The sequence below is a fragment of the Bos indicus genome, chromosome 10, assembly GCF_029378745.1.
Source record: "Bos indicus isolate NIAB-ARS_2022 breed Sahiwal x Tharparkar chromosome 10, NIAB-ARS_B.indTharparkar_mat_pri_1.0, whole genome shotgun sequence".
NCBI lineage: Eukaryota > Metazoa > Chordata > Mammalia > Artiodactyla > Bovidae > Bos > Bos indicus.
The window spans coordinates 82,466,309-82,484,357 of record NC_091769.1 but is presented as its reverse complement, the minus strand read 5'-3'; the positions used below and the strand labels follow the sequence as shown (position 1 = coordinate 82,484,357).

Here is an 18,049-nt window from a genome sequence, read left to right as displayed (position 1 = left end):
TACATAATTGTATTAGTTTTGCCAAATATCAAAATGAATCCGCCACAGGTATACATGTGTTCCACATCCTGAACCCTCCTCTCTCCTCCCTCCCCATACCATCCCTCTGGGTCGTCCCAGTGCACTAGCCCCAAGCATCCAGTATCGTGCATCGAACCTGGACTGGCAACTCGTTTCTTACATGATATTTTACATGTTTCAATGTCATTCTCCCAAATCTTCCCACCCTCTCCCTCTCCCACAGAGTCCATAAGACTGTTCTATACATAAGTGTCTCTTTTGCTGTCTCGTACACTGGGTTATTGTTACCATCTTTCTAAATTCCATATATATGCATTAGTATACTGTATTGATGTTTTTCCTTCTGGCTTACTTCACTCTGTATATAGGCTCCAGTTTCATCCACCTCATTAGAACTGATTCAAATGTATTCTTTTTAATGGCTGAGTAATACTCCATTGTGTATATGTACCACTGCTTTCTTATCCATTCATCTGCTGATGGACATCTAGGTTGCTTCCATGTCCTGGCTATTATAAACAGTGCTGCGATGAACATTGGGGTACACGTGTCTCTTTCTCTTCTGGTTTCCTCATTGTGTATGCCCAGCAGTGGGATTGCTGGATCATAAGGCAGTTCTATTTCCAGTTTTTTAAGGAATCTCCACACTGTTCTCCATAGTGGCTGTACTAGTTTGCATTCCCACCAACAGTGTAAGAGGGTTCCCTTTTCTCCACACCCTCTCCAGCATTTATTATTTGTAGACTTTTGGATCGCAGCCATTCTGACTGGTGTGAAATGGTACCTCATGGTGGTTTTGATTTGCACTTCTCTGATAATGAGTGATGTTGAGCATCTTTTCATGTGTTTGTTAGCCCTCTGTATGTCTTCTTTGGAGAAATGTCTATTTAGTTCTTTGGCCCATTTTTTGATTGGGTCATTTATTTTTCTGGAGTTGAGCTGTAGGAGTTGCTTGTATATTTTTGAGATTAGTTGTTTGTCAGTTGCTTCATTTGCTATTATTTTCTCCCATTCTGAAGGCTGTCTTTTCACCTTGCTAATAGTTTCCTTTGATGTGCAGAAGCTTTTAAGGTTAATTAGGTCCCATTTGTTTATTTTTGCTTTTATTTCCAATATTCTGGGAGGTGGGTCATAGAGGATCCTGCTGTGATGTATGTCAGAGAGTGTTTTGCCTACGTTCTTCTCTAGGAGTTTTATAGTTTCTGGTCTTACGTTTAGATCTTTAATCCATTTTGAGTTTATTTTTGTGTATGGTGTTAGAAAGTGTTCTAGTTTCATTCTTTTACAAGTGGTTGACCAGATTTCCCAGCACCACTTGTTAAAGAGATTGTCTTTAATCCATTGTATATTCTTGCCTCCTTTGTCAAAGGTGTCCATATGTGCGTGGATTTATCTCTGGGCTTTCTATTTTGTTCCATTGATCTATATTTCGGTCTTTGTGCCAGTACCATACTGTCTTGATAACTGTGGCTTTGTAGTAGAGCCTGAAGTCAGGTAGGTTGATTCCTCCAGTTCCATTCTTCTTTCTCAAGATCGCTTTGGCTATTTGAGGTTTTTTATATTTCCATACAAATTGTGAAATTATTTGTTCTAGCTCTGTGAAGAATACTGTTGGTAGCTTGATAGGGATTCCATTGAATCTATAAATTGCTTTGGGTAGTATACTCATTTTCACTATATTGATTCTTCCAATCCATGAACATGGTATATTTCTCCATCTATTAGTGTCCTCTTTGATTTCTTTCACCAGTGAAAAACCACTGAAAATTTTAACCATGGAAAGGACGTAACTGAATTTGCCGTAAGAAAAAGAATCACTATGGCTGAATGAAGAATTACAGGGGCCTCTTGCTATTGAAACTTAACATGAGTTCCGAAGATAACATGGGGCTTCCCTGGTGGCTCAGATGGTAAAGAATCTGCCTGTCATGTGGGAGATCTAGGTTTGATCCCTGGGTCAGGAAGATCCCCTGGAGAAGGGAATGGCTACTCACTTCAGTACTTTGGCCTGGAGAATTCGATGGAAAGAGGAACCTGGCAGGCTATATTTCAGGGGGTTGCAAAGAGTTGGACATGACTGAATGACTAACATTTTCACTTTCAGAAAGTTAACGAGTACTGCATTCCCAAAATGATTTGAGTTGTTCTTAATGAGAGTTTGGATGGAAAAGATTTATCCAAAATTTTATTTGAATCTATTTGGTACCAGAGAGTAAGGTTGGGAGAGTGAAGTTTTGTATCGATTTTTGATTTGGAGCATTTCTGACCAATCTGATGGAATGAGCAGTAAGAAGGACTCCTTTCCAATTCACACACACAGAAATGCTGGATAAAATAGCCTCCCCAGAAAATATTTGTTAAAGAAAAAGTTAAAAAAGCAAAGGTGAAATCTTCAGGTGCCAGCAATTTAAGAAGAAAGTGAAGTTACAGCAGTGGTATCTGCAGTGGTGAGGGGGTGCCAACTTTTGGATGAGACCAATTGCATTCAATTTGAACAGCAGTGGGTTAAGATCCTAGAAGAGACAGAATTAAGGTTCTGAGCTTCTGATGGACAGTCAGGAACAAATCATAAGACAATAGGACATTTTGAAAAAGAGAGAGAGAATGGATTACAAATAAATAGCAAACATTAACATTTACTACCCTCAGAGTTACACAAGTAAAATCTTAATTTCTGATGAATGCAGTAACTTTAGAAAAGCACTTGCTTATTAACAAAGATATTACATGAAAAAGGTGCAAACTTTCTGATTCAATACTATGGCAAAAATAAAGCTATAGGGTACAGGTCTGATTTGATCCTCTATTTAGACAAATGCTTTGACAAATGCTTTATTTCCTGTTTCAAGTTAAAAACACCTATGGTACTTCTTAGAAAAGATCAAAACACTGCTTGAATGCTTTCTCTAAGAACTTTCCAGTCCAAATGTTCCCTAGGTTGGATACATGTGCACTAATAGGACTCCTTCAATTCCTATGAAATAAGTTTTCATTTCTGCCTACAAGACATTCACTTTATAGCAGTTGATAACATCAAGCTCATATGTTTCTGAATGCACAATTTTCTGTGTAAAAATAGCTTCATTTGTCAGTATACAAATTTGTTGAGGGCTGGCGGGGGAAGAGGGAATCACTGCTTAATGGATGTGAGCTTTTATTTGGGGATGATGAAAATGCTTTGGAACTAGACAGAGGTGGTGGTTGTGCAATATCATGAATGCACTTAAATGCCACTGATTTGTTCACTTTAAAATTGATGTTATGTGAACTTCATCTCAATTAAAAAAAACTGTTGCAGACAATGGCATGGCAACCACATGAAAGTAACTCAGCTAATCTCTGCCTCTAATGAATGTATGCGCTAATCACAGAGAGACAAACAAGAGGGCAAGCACAGAACAGAAATTCACTATCACCAGGAAAACAAGTGTATTATACACTATAGATACTACCTTTACATACCGAGCATATTGCAAAAAATTGTTCTTCTCTGAATGTGAAATTTGGAAAAAAACTAGTAATTACTCTTTAATAGCTTTTCTCCTTCCACAATTCCAAAGGCTAAAGATCTTATAACTTTCTATTGGAGATGTAAACACATAAAACTTAGATGTCACAGGAGTACGTTATAGAAATTAAAGGTTAATACCTTACCTCTGAATTCAAGTCCTCGCAGCTGGAAAGTCACCAGCCCATTTCCAATTTCTATAAGGTGGACTAACGCATTGAGGTAGTCAGAGGCGAGAATGAAACAGTCCCCAGTACTATAGTTTCCCCACCGTCCTAGGAGCAAGTCACCACATAGACTGTGTTGTAGGGATCGGGTTAAATGCTCATAAAAGATGGAATTCAGATTGTTGTCATCTGATCCTATAAGAAGGGATTAAAAAATGTTAAATTATTTTAAGTCCCCTTTATATCTACAAATAAGATTATTAAAAGTATTAAAACTAATTTCCAGTTAGGGTTATATCTATATTTAACAAGGAGGACAATATTTAGATATCCTTAGACTTTCTACAGAAAAATGAAACAAAGGACAATGGGAAAATTTCTCAGAGTTAGAAGTCACATAACCTCTCTAAATCTCTGGTTCCCATTCATAAAATGCAAGAATTGGATTAGATAAGATCTTAGATAAGATCTAAGGTCATTTCCGCCTCTTTAGCAGACCATGATCTTTTCTATCATTGCTCAATTAACTTTATAATTAAAACCATGTAAGAGAAATGAAAAAGATAAAAGCAATTTAAAACCACAAGATAAAAAGTTTCATTTTGATAAACTAACTTTTATCAAACTATTTTGATAAAATGAAAGTTTCTCAGTCATGTCCAACTCTGCAACCCATGGAATTCTCTAGGCCAGAGTACTAGGCCTCAGAGTACTAGAGTGGGTAGCCTTTCCCTTCTCCAGGGGATCTTCCAAACCCAGGGATCGAACCCAGGTCTCCCGCATGGCAGGCGTATTCTTTATCAGCTGAGCCACAAGGGAAGCCCAAGAATATTGGAGTGGGTAGCCGATCCCTTCTCCAGGGGATCTTCCCAATCCAGGGATCGAACCCAGGTCTCCTGCAATGCAGGCGAATTCTTAGCCAACTGAGCTTTCAGGGAAGCCCAACAATGGTAAAAGAAGGGAGTTAAGTAATATGCTGCTGAGGCTGCTAAGTCGCTTCAGTTGTGTCCGACTCTGTGCGACCCCATAGATGGCCTCCCATCAGTGATATGAGATTTGGACAAACAAGACAGTCCAAAACAAAAAGCTGGTCACTTAAAAACAAAACAAAAAACAACTGTATATTGAGATGTCTAATATTAGTTTAACAGAAATAAACCATATATATAGTAACAGCAACAAGGAATCAGAAAAATTCATTAGTCATCCTTTAAGAAAAAAAATTTATGATAAAACATCACCCAATAAATGACTGTCTTCAAAAGTAGTGCATCCAAAGCAATAATCTATAAATGGGTGCCCAAAGTATAGAACTAAAGAATGGCAATATATACTAAGCTAAATGCTTATTTTAAACTCAGCTTAACTAAATAACAAAATAAAAAGGAAAGCTTAGGCTCAAGTTCAATAAAACAGTTATATCTGATGCTCTGTCTGCTCATTATGAAAGTGTGAATATTACTTCCAGACATTGGTCTCTGTGATACGCAGGAAGGCAACATTCCAAGCCCCTTCCAAGGACATATCAGAGTTGAGACAGCTGTTTCACCCACCAGAACATGATAAACAGTCATTAATATCAAATAAGTAGTCCTCCTTAATCCAATTTTATAATTATGAATCAATCTGATTACTATAATTTAGTTTCTCAAGCAGAGTACTTGAGTAATCTGTGAGTCAATGAAAACAAATATTCCAGTCTATGGGGAGCCATATTTCTTTTAGTAGATTAATACACTGATATTCCAGTTGATACATTAATCTTTTATGGCTGGGACAATGAGAATCACTCTTTCTGTGCCAGAATATAGGTAATAGGTAGGCCCATAGGCCCAAAGTTTAGATAATGGTAATGATCTGTCTGTTCAGTCGCTCAGTCATGTAATGAGACCAGCAAAATCTCACCCAATGAAGTCTTACCTTGAGTGGCTATTTGGCTCCTATAGAGGACCTCTCTGTATACAATAAGCTAAATGAAATTACATTAACACTTATCTAAACATCTGGGGAGGCAGAGAAGCAAACATATTAATAAGTAAAGTTCAGACTGCATACTCTTCAATACCCCTCAGCAGTTTTACTTTCACCGTGCTCTACTTTTTTAACCTATGTAAGAAAAACCTTTGAATGGCAGTTTTTATGCTTATCAGCATTCTTAAAATGCATTTTATAAAAGATGAGTATATAAATTTTAGATACTCTAGTTCACATGTACTTTGCTGAAGTAAAACAAAGCAAAGGATATTTAGTTAATAAAAAAATGACCTCTGGATGCCACAGAGGATTCCCAGCAAGTTGACAGTGAAGTACAAATATAACAAATTCCTTAGACTTGCTTCTTTACTCAAAAATAGGGCTATTACCTGGATTTCTATCAAGCTGGGACGCTAATCTGGTATTTGAATGATCCACTCGTTTTGTGCTGAAAAGGGCAAAACAAAACATCTTTAGTATGCTTTTTTATATTAAAGAAGCCTAATAATTAAAAGTGAGAAAACTATATAATACAGATGCAATAAATATTACTTTATGAAAATGAGAAAAATCTGTTTAGTAACATATTGATAAAGTTCTCCAATAGAACAATTTTAGGGTAAGGATTTATTTTTTACTGTTCTACCTCTATCATATATAAACACATATTTTTTTCTTAGCTGATTTTTAACTGAACAGTGTATAGAAATACAGTGATGATTTTAATGTAAAAAATTTTGATTAGGTTGAAAAAATGTATACTGTACAGTTCCTAAAAATACTCAGTGCATGAAACATTCCTTGTAAAGGAAATATTAATGTCCATGGGACAATGTTCATTAAAATAGTGGTTTCCAAAATGTGGTCCCCAGAACCTGGAGCATGAGACTCAAGATCTTTTCAGGGAGTTTTCCAAATCAAAACCATTTTCATAATAGTACTGAACTGGTATTTGCTTTTTTTTTCCCCCACTGTGTTGACAACTGCGCTGATGGTGCAAAAACAATGGTGGATAAGACTGCTGATGCTTTAACATGAATCAAGGCAGTGGCACCAAACTGTACTATTTTTCACTGCTACCTATGCACAAGAAAAAACAAATAAAAATTCAGTTTCCCTTAAAAATGTCCTTAATGAAGCAACAAAAACATTAATTTTATTAAACTGCAGTCCCTCAGTACAGGTCTTTTTAATATCGTGTGTGATACAATACACACACGATACACATAAAGCATTTCTGCTGCATTCTGAAATAGGATGACTATCTGAACAGAAAGCACTTGAGCAGCTACGTGACTTGCAGACTGCACTAGCTTTTTTCCCCATGGATCACCATTTTCACTTGAATAAACTACGACTATTCAGACTTGAGTATCTGACAGACATTTCTCAAGTGAAGAAAGAGAGTCTGACATTTCAAGGAAAATAACTGATAATTATACCTGTTGCCAATAATAAAAATTTAAGATTTCAAGTAAATATTAGAATTTTAGAAAACTTTCATTTACCACTATGTGCTTGATAGCTTCCCAATACTTCAGTACTTTTGAGATTGGTGGTGATATAAATATATATATATATAATATTGTATAATGAAATAGGTCAAAATCTGGAATAAATACATTACTTACTGAACTAGTATTTTCCAAATGATAAATAAAGATGTTATAAGCATATGCATGGGTAAAAGATCCATTCACACTATAAGACATATCAGTGACTTTTGATGTAATACAGTTCCCAAAATTCACTGATATAGTTTTAGATTCCACATTTCCACTAATCATTAGGAAACTACCATTTGTCAAAGGATCAAAGAAGAATACCCACAATTATCTAAAAAGGATATTAAAATACTTTCTTTTCAAACTATATGTCTGTATGGGGCCAGATTTACTCTACATACTTGAACCAGAACAACATATTGCAACAACAGATTGAATGCAGAAGCAAGTAAGAGAATCCAGCTGTCTTTTATTAAGCCAGACATTAAAGAGACTTACAAAACTAAGAAAACAATGACATTCTTCTGATTTTTTTGGTGTGGAATGGGTAATAGTTATTCTTCATTAGAAAAATGTCATTTATATTAACATGTAATGAGTTTATTGTTATCTTTATATTAATAAACATTTAAAATTCTGAGTTTTGATTTGTACTGGGCTTCCCTGATGGCTCAGTGGGTAAGGACTTAGCCTGCAATGCAGGAAACACAGAAGACATGGGTTCAATCCCTGGGTCAAGAAGATCCTCAGGAGAAGGAAATGGCAATCCACTGCAGTATTCTTGCTTGAAAAATCGCATGGATGGAGGAGACTGGCTGGCTACAGTCTAAAGGGCTGCAAAGAGTCAGACATGACTGACTAAGCACAGCACACGCAGCACATTGTACAGTATCTGTGCGTGTATGTGTGTGCTAAGTTGCTTCAATCATGTCGGACTCTTTGCGACTCCATGGACAGCATGTAGCCTGCCAGGCTCCTCTGTCCATGGCAAGAATACTGGAGTGGACTGCCATGCCCTCCTCCAGGGGATCTTCCTGACCCAGGGATCGAATCCACATCTCGTCTCCTGCACGGGCAGGCAGCTTCTTTACCACTGAGCCACCACTGAGGGGTGTAGTAGATAAAATATCTGCAACAAGAACTCTTTGGAGACTTCAATAATTTTAAGATTTTATGTGAAGGGGTTCTGAGATCAAAAAAGTTTAATAACTGCTGCCACGGAAGTTATTCTGAACTAAAGTTAAGTTGGCCCAAAAGAAAACAAAGACATAAATAAACACTGAAATTCACCAAAAAGGGAAACATTATGTGTGGTTTTAGGTAAAAGACCAGAGAAGAAGTTTCACATCTATAAGCTAGCTCATTGTTCAAAAGTCAAGATTACCATTTTCACCTATTATATGTGCCAATGTGTGACAGTGTGGAGAGAAATGCAGTCATGGAGCTGGCCAGCTAAGTTATAAATTTGTACAAACTCTTTCTGAATCAATACATTAATATATATCATAAGTCTTTATAAAGTTTAAGCTCCATGATTCAGTATTTCTCCTTTAGATATTTTCATATATTAAAAAAGAAAAAAATTTGCAAAGATTATATACGAAGATAGTTTCTAGGCATCATATTAAACATCTCATCTAAGGAACTAAGCTTCAATGCAGAAAACACTTTATGTACAAAGATGGTCATTTAAAAGTCTGTCCTCATGAAAAACTACAAATAATCTAGAAAACGTTTAGCTCTAAAAACACCTTTCTTAGAAAACTACGAGATAACTAATTATGACTGCTATAATGAAGTAACATTGTGTAGCATAAAGTTTCAGAGTAAGATTAATGTGAAACAATTCTAAGAAATAACATTAAAAGCAAACAGAAAATGAATATATGTAACTAGAACTATGTTTTAAAATCTTAGGAGAAAAAAAAAAGAAAATTGACTGATTCTTCCAATTTTATACAATTTTGGAACTTTAAGAGTATTCATAAAATTTCAAATATTTCAATACAAAAACTGATTAACCAAGAAAAATTTACAATAATGTTGTCAATAGCTTTTCCTAGAAAAAAAAAAAAGATAAAAATTGGCTTTCAAAGATTTGTCTTTACTCACTTATAGTCTCTCTCCCAGAATTTCACAGGCCGAACATATGATGTGATGAATATTGCACTTCCCAAAAAGGGGTTCAGTGGAGTAGAAAAGAAGGCTGACACGGCAGCCTGAACAAACAACATGGCTGAATCTATGGGAAAACTGGTTAAGGATCTTAACATTTATCTGGTTATTACACACACACATGCACACATTCACCTCTCTCATCAACATACCACAGTTACAGCAGTTAGAAAGATGAGGTTCATCAGAGGAATACAGAAGAAAGTGTCCCTTCATACAGTGGGCAGTATGAGGGGTAGAAGTAAAAAGACATAGCCAGGAATGTACAGCCCAGCATGATGCTGTGAAAGGAGCCAAATAAATATTTGCTAACATGTGTTTGGTAAAATTCCATGTACCACTTGGGTAGATATACCCAAACCATGCTTGGTTTTAAACTTCTAGATGATAAAAACTAAAATTTAAAGATACAGAAAGTGTGCATATCAACACATACATGGTCATTAACTTTTATGCTTACTTAGAATGTACATTTAAGATGAGAACAGAAAATTTTGAACATAAAAGTTTAATTATAATCCTATCATTATGGAAAATGTTTTGAACCCTCATTCATTTATATGTATCTTTAAACATATTTTATATGTATTGAAAATTCGTAGATTTTAATACTCACATATATTAAACATAAAATTTTTAATCAGCATCACTTAATTATTAAACTTTAATACTGTCCTCATGCTCAGATGATCTGTGGACCACAAACATTAATACAAAGTAAACAATCAAAATCGGTACAGGTGTGGGTTCAAAGGATTATGAGTTTCTGATAATTTATCATACAGTAACCTATATTCTGGGCTTCCCAGGTGGCTCTAGTGGTAAAGAACCTGCCTGTTAATGCAGGAGACGTAAGAGACATGGATTTGATCCCTGGGTAGGGAAGATCCCCTGGAGGAGGGCATGGCAACCCACTCCAGTGTTCTTGCCTAGAGAATCCCTTGGACGGAGGAGCATGGTGGGCTACAGTCCACAGAGTCACAATGAGTCAGACATGACTGAAGTGACTTAGCACGCATGCATGTACCCTATATTCTATGCCTGGGAAAAGTTATGCCTACAAACCAACATTCTCATCAAGGATATGACTGCCCTTTCTTATAAAATTTTTATTAGAAGGATACGGGGCACCGCAAAAGGCTGAGCGAAAGCATGGAAAGCAGAACCCCAAGTAATCTGCCATGGGGCAATATAAGTATACACAAACTGCAACTTATAAAGGAGTTCCCAAAGCTGTAGGAGGAAAAAAAAACAGCAAAAAGCTTTTTATCAGACTTTTAAAATAGAAAATGAAAAACTTCTAAAATGATTTTGAAATGAAATGACCCTGCCAAAACACCACACATGTTTTTAAGTAAAGACGGTTAACTGACTTATGGATTATTATTATTTTTTATTCTATGCTCTCTACTGGTTATATTACAACTACAAACAAAAAAAAAAAGGCAGGAAATATAGATGTCTGTAAAACTTACGCAATAAATACGTATTTTTATTCTAATACATTTCCCTCAAATTTTGGTGCTTTGGGAACTGAGCATGTTTTAAAGGCAATGTCAAAAGGAATTTGAAAGCAGCCAGGAAGGGGATAAGATGTAATACAGTTGTCACTGCCTATTTGCCTAAGAATTTTATTAATGTGTATCAGGCATCTGTTCATAATCAGAACTATTACTGCCAATGGAAACATAACGTACATTTCCATCTTATTTAAATTAGGATCTGTTTTGCTGTTGAATATGTCTTCAACACTGAAACACAATTATTGCCTTTGCCTAAGGTTGCCTCTGTATGCTAGGCAACACAAGAGCCCATTCTTAGAACAGATCACAGAATCTCAAAAGCAAGAGGTTCTGACTTACTCAATGCCATGATTCAGACACCAAACACCTCAAATTTAAATTATTTAGCTGATTTACAAATGAACTTGTTTAATTTCTAAGTTAAAAAAGAAATCACAACCTCAACCAATCAGAAAATGCAGATGAACCCCTGCATTCTCTGCCATGACTCAAAATTGTGCTGACAATCCTCTGCACTAATGCGATCAGGATGACGGGAAGACTTATCAGAAACTTACAACTGCTTAAAAACAGTGACTCAGAACACTCCTCCATCTCTAAATACAGACTGTACTCAAATCTGACTGTAATATTAAAGAAAAAGGACATGGAAAGTGGCTGGTGAAACCATTTTCATATTCAGAGTAATTGTTTTCTTGAAATATTATTAAATTGATGGTATATCTTACAATGGTATCTTAAAATAAATATTCAATACTACTTAGTATGACTGTTAAGTTCTATGAAGTAGCCATATAAAATGCAAACTCCTTACCCTTTCTCTGTTTTGTTAACCAACGTAGCCTAAGCATCTAGAATAGTTCTGGAACATGCTCTGCTCTCAAAAATAATCTGCCTCACAAATGAAAGTATTAAGAAAATGCAAACTAATGTGAGTTAAGTGTAGTGACTATTTCAGGGATTGTTTAGTTTATACTTTACTGCAACTTTCACTTTTTTCCAACCAGTATAAGAAGATTCAATACAATTTCCAATCTAAATATTAAGTTTGTGAGGAATCACATGCTTTTTTAATTCAAACTAACTTTCTGGCTTCCTCCTTTGGTTAAACATGCTCACTAAAAGAGGAAATAAGTGATACAAATGTAAATGAATTAGTAATTGAGCAAATATGATACTGCAATATTTTAGAAGCTATTTAGCATGATCTATAGTACAGTATCTAGAAACTGACTACTACTGAAACCTTGCTCAATTAATGGTTTTCATTTGCACTGTCCCCATGCTAGGCCAGATCTCTATCAAATCTAAATTACTGTCACAATCTCTTAAGCTGTTCTCCATACCTTTAGGTTCTCTCTTCCCCAATTCATCCCAAATGTGGGTGACCAGGCTAACTTTTCTAAAACTGGGCTTTCATTGTGTTTTGTAGCTGCTCATACGCTTCAGCTCTCTGTTACCTATCAAATGGGATAATATATGTCAAAGTCCTTTGTATGTGGTCAGTGTTAAAACAAAATCTAAACTCTATTTAATTTCAAATAGTCTGCACAACTGAAGTCATTCAGAAAGGCAGTACGGTTTAGCAAAAAGATTCTTGGAGGCAGAAGATGCAGGTTTTACCATCTCATCTGTAGGATTAAAAGCACCTATCTGATGGGTGGAAAACAAATCTTAGAAGCATTCTGTAAACTTCAGAGTATTCTGCAAATAAACTAGTGTCTGATCGTTCCCACATGGGTTCGTTGCTCTCAGTCTCTACCATTTTCACTCAGCATCAGGTTATTTCCTCTGCCCACAGCTCAGTTCAATTGTTACCATGTCTATTTCTAAACTCCAAAATCACACTCCCTTTTGGAAGATCCCATGTATTCAAAAATATATACTTATTAGAGTTCCTTTAATTTTCCCATATATTTAATTTCACCTTCCTACCTATAGCAAGAAATGTATCTTCTATGGGTCACAGTTGACTGGTATTGTTTAGGGATTCTAATTCTAAATAACTGGTTGACCAAAGAAAGATATTACTTAAAAGATAATGAAACAAATGAAATGCAAGCATAATCCTCACTAAATGGCATACCGCTTAGGGAGACACTTTTTACAGACAAGAATGTTTTCTTCAGATATTACCTTGTTGAAGAGTATAGACATGAAGAAGAGATCCAAGAGCATGGTCTCTGAAAAAGCTTCATAGTCGATTTTGAAAAAGAGCACAGTAAAGATGACTGTGACATACTGATAGGTAGGACTGCTAAAAGAGGACCGCAGCAACTTCAGACCAGCAATGGTGATCATTAAAGCACCTAATCTACAGTACAGAGAAAGAATGTTAATCAACTAATAACTGAAAACTCTAGATAATTATGAACTTCAGAAAAATTACCATTTCATTTACTAAGCTCAGAATATTATATCAAATTTAAACTTCAAACATTCCTTTTTAATAATGTGTCATGATTCTGATCCTTTATATAAATAAGCATGCTTAAAAAATAAGTAACAAAACCCCCCCACACACACACAAATAAGTGACAATATTGCAATTTTGACATTTGGTTCTCCAGGTTCTCAGTATTCCTACTGCTTTAACATTAATAGCATTTAGCACATAAAAACATATTAATAATGAAATATATATACTACTATGTATAAAATAGGTAGTTAATGAGGGTGTAGTATGCAGCACAAGGAACTCTACTCAAAGCTCTGTTGTGACCTAAATAGGAAGGAAATCTAAAAGAGAGTCAATATATGTATATGTATGACTGATTCATTTTGCTGTACAGCAAGAAACTAACACAACATTATAAAGTAACTATAGCCCAATAAAAATGAACATGAAACAATGCTGGAAAAAAATCATATTAATGCTTACCCAACAACATGTACCTAGTAGGCCTACAGGATGACTGTATAGGCAAGTGACCACCTAAATGGTCTGACTCACATAGTATACAAAAATAATCATCTCCAAAACTTACCATCTAACAGTAAAATGAACCTTATTTAATAAATGTCATCTCATAAAATATAGGTTGACAATAAGATGCCTGGAGTAGTAATATGTCTAGAGCAGAAACAGATGTTCAGAAAAGGGAACTCAAAGACTGAATTTCACCTCAATTTTTCACACAGTACTTTGCACCAAAGAGACAATGATTATTCAATATTTGATCAATAACCTAAGAGAAGAGAGTGCTATGACAGTTCTCACCAGTCAAACTTAGATAAGAGGAATATCATACTTACTCTGTATCCAGTTTTTTTGGACTTGCAATTGTCTCTGCACTGCTACTAAGTTCATTGAGAACAATCAAAGGATAGATGATATTCTTCTCCACAAAAAGAAGCCACACATGAAGTTTTTCAAACCACATCACAGTAGCTGCATCTAACAAGGCAATATTAAGTTAAGAAGACCATGTATACATGCATTTTAATGCATAAAACAGTCTGTCAATGTCATAAGAAAGGAAAATCTTCCTACTCAAATTCAGCTCTACTATTAACAATGCAAAAAATCCAATACATCAGTCATTTGTCAATTTTATGAATTCTGAGCCACATTTCAATTTTCCAACTCAGATGTTAAATCTAGATGAGTTGAATTTCATTTTAAGCTTTACTTCTTGAAACCTCAGTTTTTAACCATAACTTTCTCTTATTTACACTTATAACATTTGGAGAAAAGGTTATTGAACCTTTTTGAAGATAACTGTTCCTTTCACCCAAAAGAAATAAATGATCCATTAAACTGTTTTAAAAATCCTTACACTCACACATACACCTTTAATATATAAATCAGAAGAGCTTTGAAAGTATGGTATGTTTTGGATTCACACACTTCATTAAGTGTCATTTTCATTACCAGCAACATTTTCCCAATACTTGAACATTTAACGTCACTGGGGAAAGTGTCCAGGATAAACTGAAAGACTTGAAATAAGGTTCTCCAACTATCTGAAAATAATGTCAACTGCCTTTAAGAAGTTTTCTAATGGGTATTTTTCTTTATAGCTGTTAAAATCAACTTTGCTAATGCCTAACACTCTTAATAAGTGAAAAATGTTTTTTCAAAATTGAAAAAAATTTGGACTAAATGTTGTTAAGATGAAAACAAACCATAAGATCAATGGTTAACTTTAATGAAAACTGTTCTTTAAAACAAACCAGATGTACTTGCTAACATTTACATATGAAAGCAATCAATAATTAACCATAAAAAATATTTACATCACTATGAGTTATTTTCCTTACAGTAAGAACGGACCAGTACAGATTCTTTTAGTCTTGTGTCATTTTATCACAATCTACACATTATTGTTTGGTTAATTATCTCTCCAGGATCAAAACAATGTTCAAGATCACAGTACCATGACGACTTAAGCAATTCTGCTAAAAAGCTCAGGAAATTTGCTTTGAGATTGCAAAGTCAAGTTTGGTATGGAAATCTTTCAAACACTTTCGAGTTTTTTACAGAAGTTATCTCCGAACAATTGAGAAATTTACTCTCCATATTAATTCATTAAACACTGGCTTGTTTAATCAATGGCATATAACAATGATGACACAGATATTAACTTTTATTATTTCTCTAAAATGAGGAAGTATAGTACATTAGAGGCCATTATAGGTTATGGAGCCAATGAACCAGACTGACAACTTATAATGGAAAGTAAAGGTTTACAGCAACAAGTAAAACACTTGTCGAATGGACCGGCCTTCTACTTCTTTTTAGTCATTTTATATTCTATCCTAAATTATCTGAATGAGAAAAAGCAATTACAAGTGCTTTCCACCTCTTTTCTCTTGATCAACTTTTAAAACTCTCTCTGGTAGGACACAGTGTCATTGGTGGAAACAGAAACCTATTCCTTTTATGATCTGAGTTAAAAATATGTCAGATGGAAGTCTTACAGGGGATTGAGTTGCCTGCAAATGGCAAGGAAGAACTGAGGGTAAAGGTGGGGCTGGAAAGAGAAGTCATAGACATACCCAAAGGATTCATCAATGAGAGGTCTGTGATGGACAATTTAGAGGAGGAAAGAGCAAGGTCTTATCCTGTGGAAAGTTAGCACTGACAATTAGACTTCAAATGAAATGAAAGCATCCTGCAAAAGGTCTGACAAAGAGCTGAGAAACACAAACCAAAGTGTTACCTGATGAAACTTATTTAACTGTCTGCCTGTCCACTAAGTAAAAGAAAAAATCCACAGTATTGAAAGGAAAAGTGTTAATGAACCACTTACTTCGAACTTCATACTGATTATACTCCACCGTCTTGAGCAGAGGGTGAGAGAAGCAGTGCCACGGCAGCTGCTTCCTAACTTGAGGCAGCACGTAATGGGTTACAAAACCCACGAAGCCGACCAGGGCGTACAACACATATTTGAGCGCAGGCTAAGGCAAGGATAAAGTTGAAAAAATTACAAGTGATTTTGAAAATGACTCAAAGAAGAACTTCTAATTTGTCAGTTCAATTTTAGTCACTTACAGCATCTGAGAACTAAACATTTGTCTACAGTTAACATTTCCATATTATGTAATTTTCTGATTAAAACAGCTATAAAAGTTAGTGGCTGGTCATGTAATACAGATATTTTAAAATGTGTTAACTACTTTGGTGTCTCACACTGCCAAAGTAACTAGAGTATGGCCTGAGGTGTACCACTTCCTACTCTAGTAATGTTCTACGTGACTAGCAGAGCAATGTATTAAATTTTTACTAACAGAGATAAAAGACATTAGCTAAATATAATTGTAAATTTGAAGAGCAGGCCCAAACTTAAAATAGTATTCTTTTGTTGTGTCTTTATGTAGTTTGGAAGAGAGTTCTTGTGTATGACTAAATTTACAAAAAAAACAAAGTACCATCACTTCAAATATTCAAACTAATTATTTAGAAACTAAAGAGGCCTGCATCTGACCCCTGAAGACTCACAGGATCTCACTCAGTTTGCAAGGTACTCAGGAGTTAATGGATCAAATTGGAAAAGAAGAAAACAAGCAAAAATGTTAAAATTAAATAATACAACCTTTGTTTACAGGCAAATGGAATAAAAGAGACTTACTTTATTCCACATGAAATACAATAAAATGCATGAACCAATGTTTTGCAATGTATTAGACATAAGGAAATAAACAGTGAACCCTGAGAGAAAGAGAGCAGATGAGGTCAGTGTCAGGCCTGCTCCAGCTTACTGCCCTTAGAGAATTTTCAGACTGTACTGCAGGGAGGGGAACCCATGTAAGCCTGCAACCTCCTGAGTGGAGGAAATGGAACTTAGAGACTGGGCATAGCAAGGCAACTAGAGCTCATCAGAGTAAACAGTTTTCTAAACAGAAAACTGCATGGATGGAGAAATGCATGGAGGAAGATCTGCAAAGGGTCTAGCTCGAGTATTCAGGGGAATGAGCCACACATGTGTGGGAATAGACCATGTGTGGCCAGAGAAAGAACCATGCCAAACTCACACAGCAGGCACTACTGTGCCTGTTCTCCCAAGCCAGACTGGAAAAATGCAACACTCCCAGAGCACTAGGCAGAGTATTCCAAAGGGTGTTGCCTTCAAAGGTAGGCAGAATATTAGCCCTAGACTGACTAGCCCTGTCCCAATTCAGCAATCTTAAAAGTTAGATTTGAGAGGATCAAACTGTTTACAAGGAACTTAGGGCCAAAAACAAAGTTCAAGAATATTTCTAGAAATAAAAAAATATCCAGTACCCACAAGGCAAAACATAATGCTTGACATCCAATCAAAAACAACCATGCACGCAAGGAATCAGGAAACTATGATTCATGGGGGAAAAAAAATCAGTTAATCAAAACCAACCCATAAGTAACACAGAAGTTAGGATTATGAGACATGGACATTAAGAGAGATAGAAGGGAATTACATTAAGTTCAAAAAAGTAAACAGAGGCATGAGAGATATAAAAAAGACCTGAAACCAACTTTGAAAGATGAAACTTGTTAATTCTGAGATTAAAAAATACACTGGATGGCATTAACTGTAGATTAAACATTACAGAAGAAAAGATTAGTGAACTTAATAACAAAGCAATAGAAACTATTCACAATTAAACATGCAGAGGGAAAAACAGAATTAAAAAAAAAAGTGAACTGTAGGACCAATTCAAGAGGCCAAAGATTATGTAACTGGAGTCCAC

General features: G+C 35.4%; 1 protein-coding gene across 5 annotated transcripts in view; it reads right to left on the bottom strand.

Annotated features, from left to right (window-relative positions):
* The window catches only part of PCNX1 (pecanex 1), a 184,648-nt gene that overhangs the window by 40,617 nt on the left and 125,982 nt on the right, over window positions 1–18,049 (bottom strand). For all 5 annotated transcript variants that reach the window (XM_070797789.1, XM_070797791.1, XM_070797790.1 and 2 more), the window contains 7 exons: window positions 16,129–16,279; window positions 14,129–14,270; window positions 13,010–13,187; window positions 10,475–10,583; window positions 9,288–9,417; window positions 6,060–6,118; window positions 3,676–3,891 (listed from right to left, as the gene is read on the bottom strand). In XM_070797789.1, coding sequence (XP_070653890.1) covers window positions 3,676–3,891; window positions 6,060–6,118; window positions 9,288–9,417; window positions 10,475–10,583; window positions 13,010–13,187; window positions 14,129–14,270; window positions 16,129–16,279 — 985 coding nt within the window. The remainder of the gene's footprint in view (window positions 1–3,675; window positions 3,892–6,059; window positions 6,119–9,287; window positions 9,418–10,474; window positions 10,584–13,009; window positions 13,188–14,128; window positions 14,271–16,128; window positions 16,280–18,049) is intronic.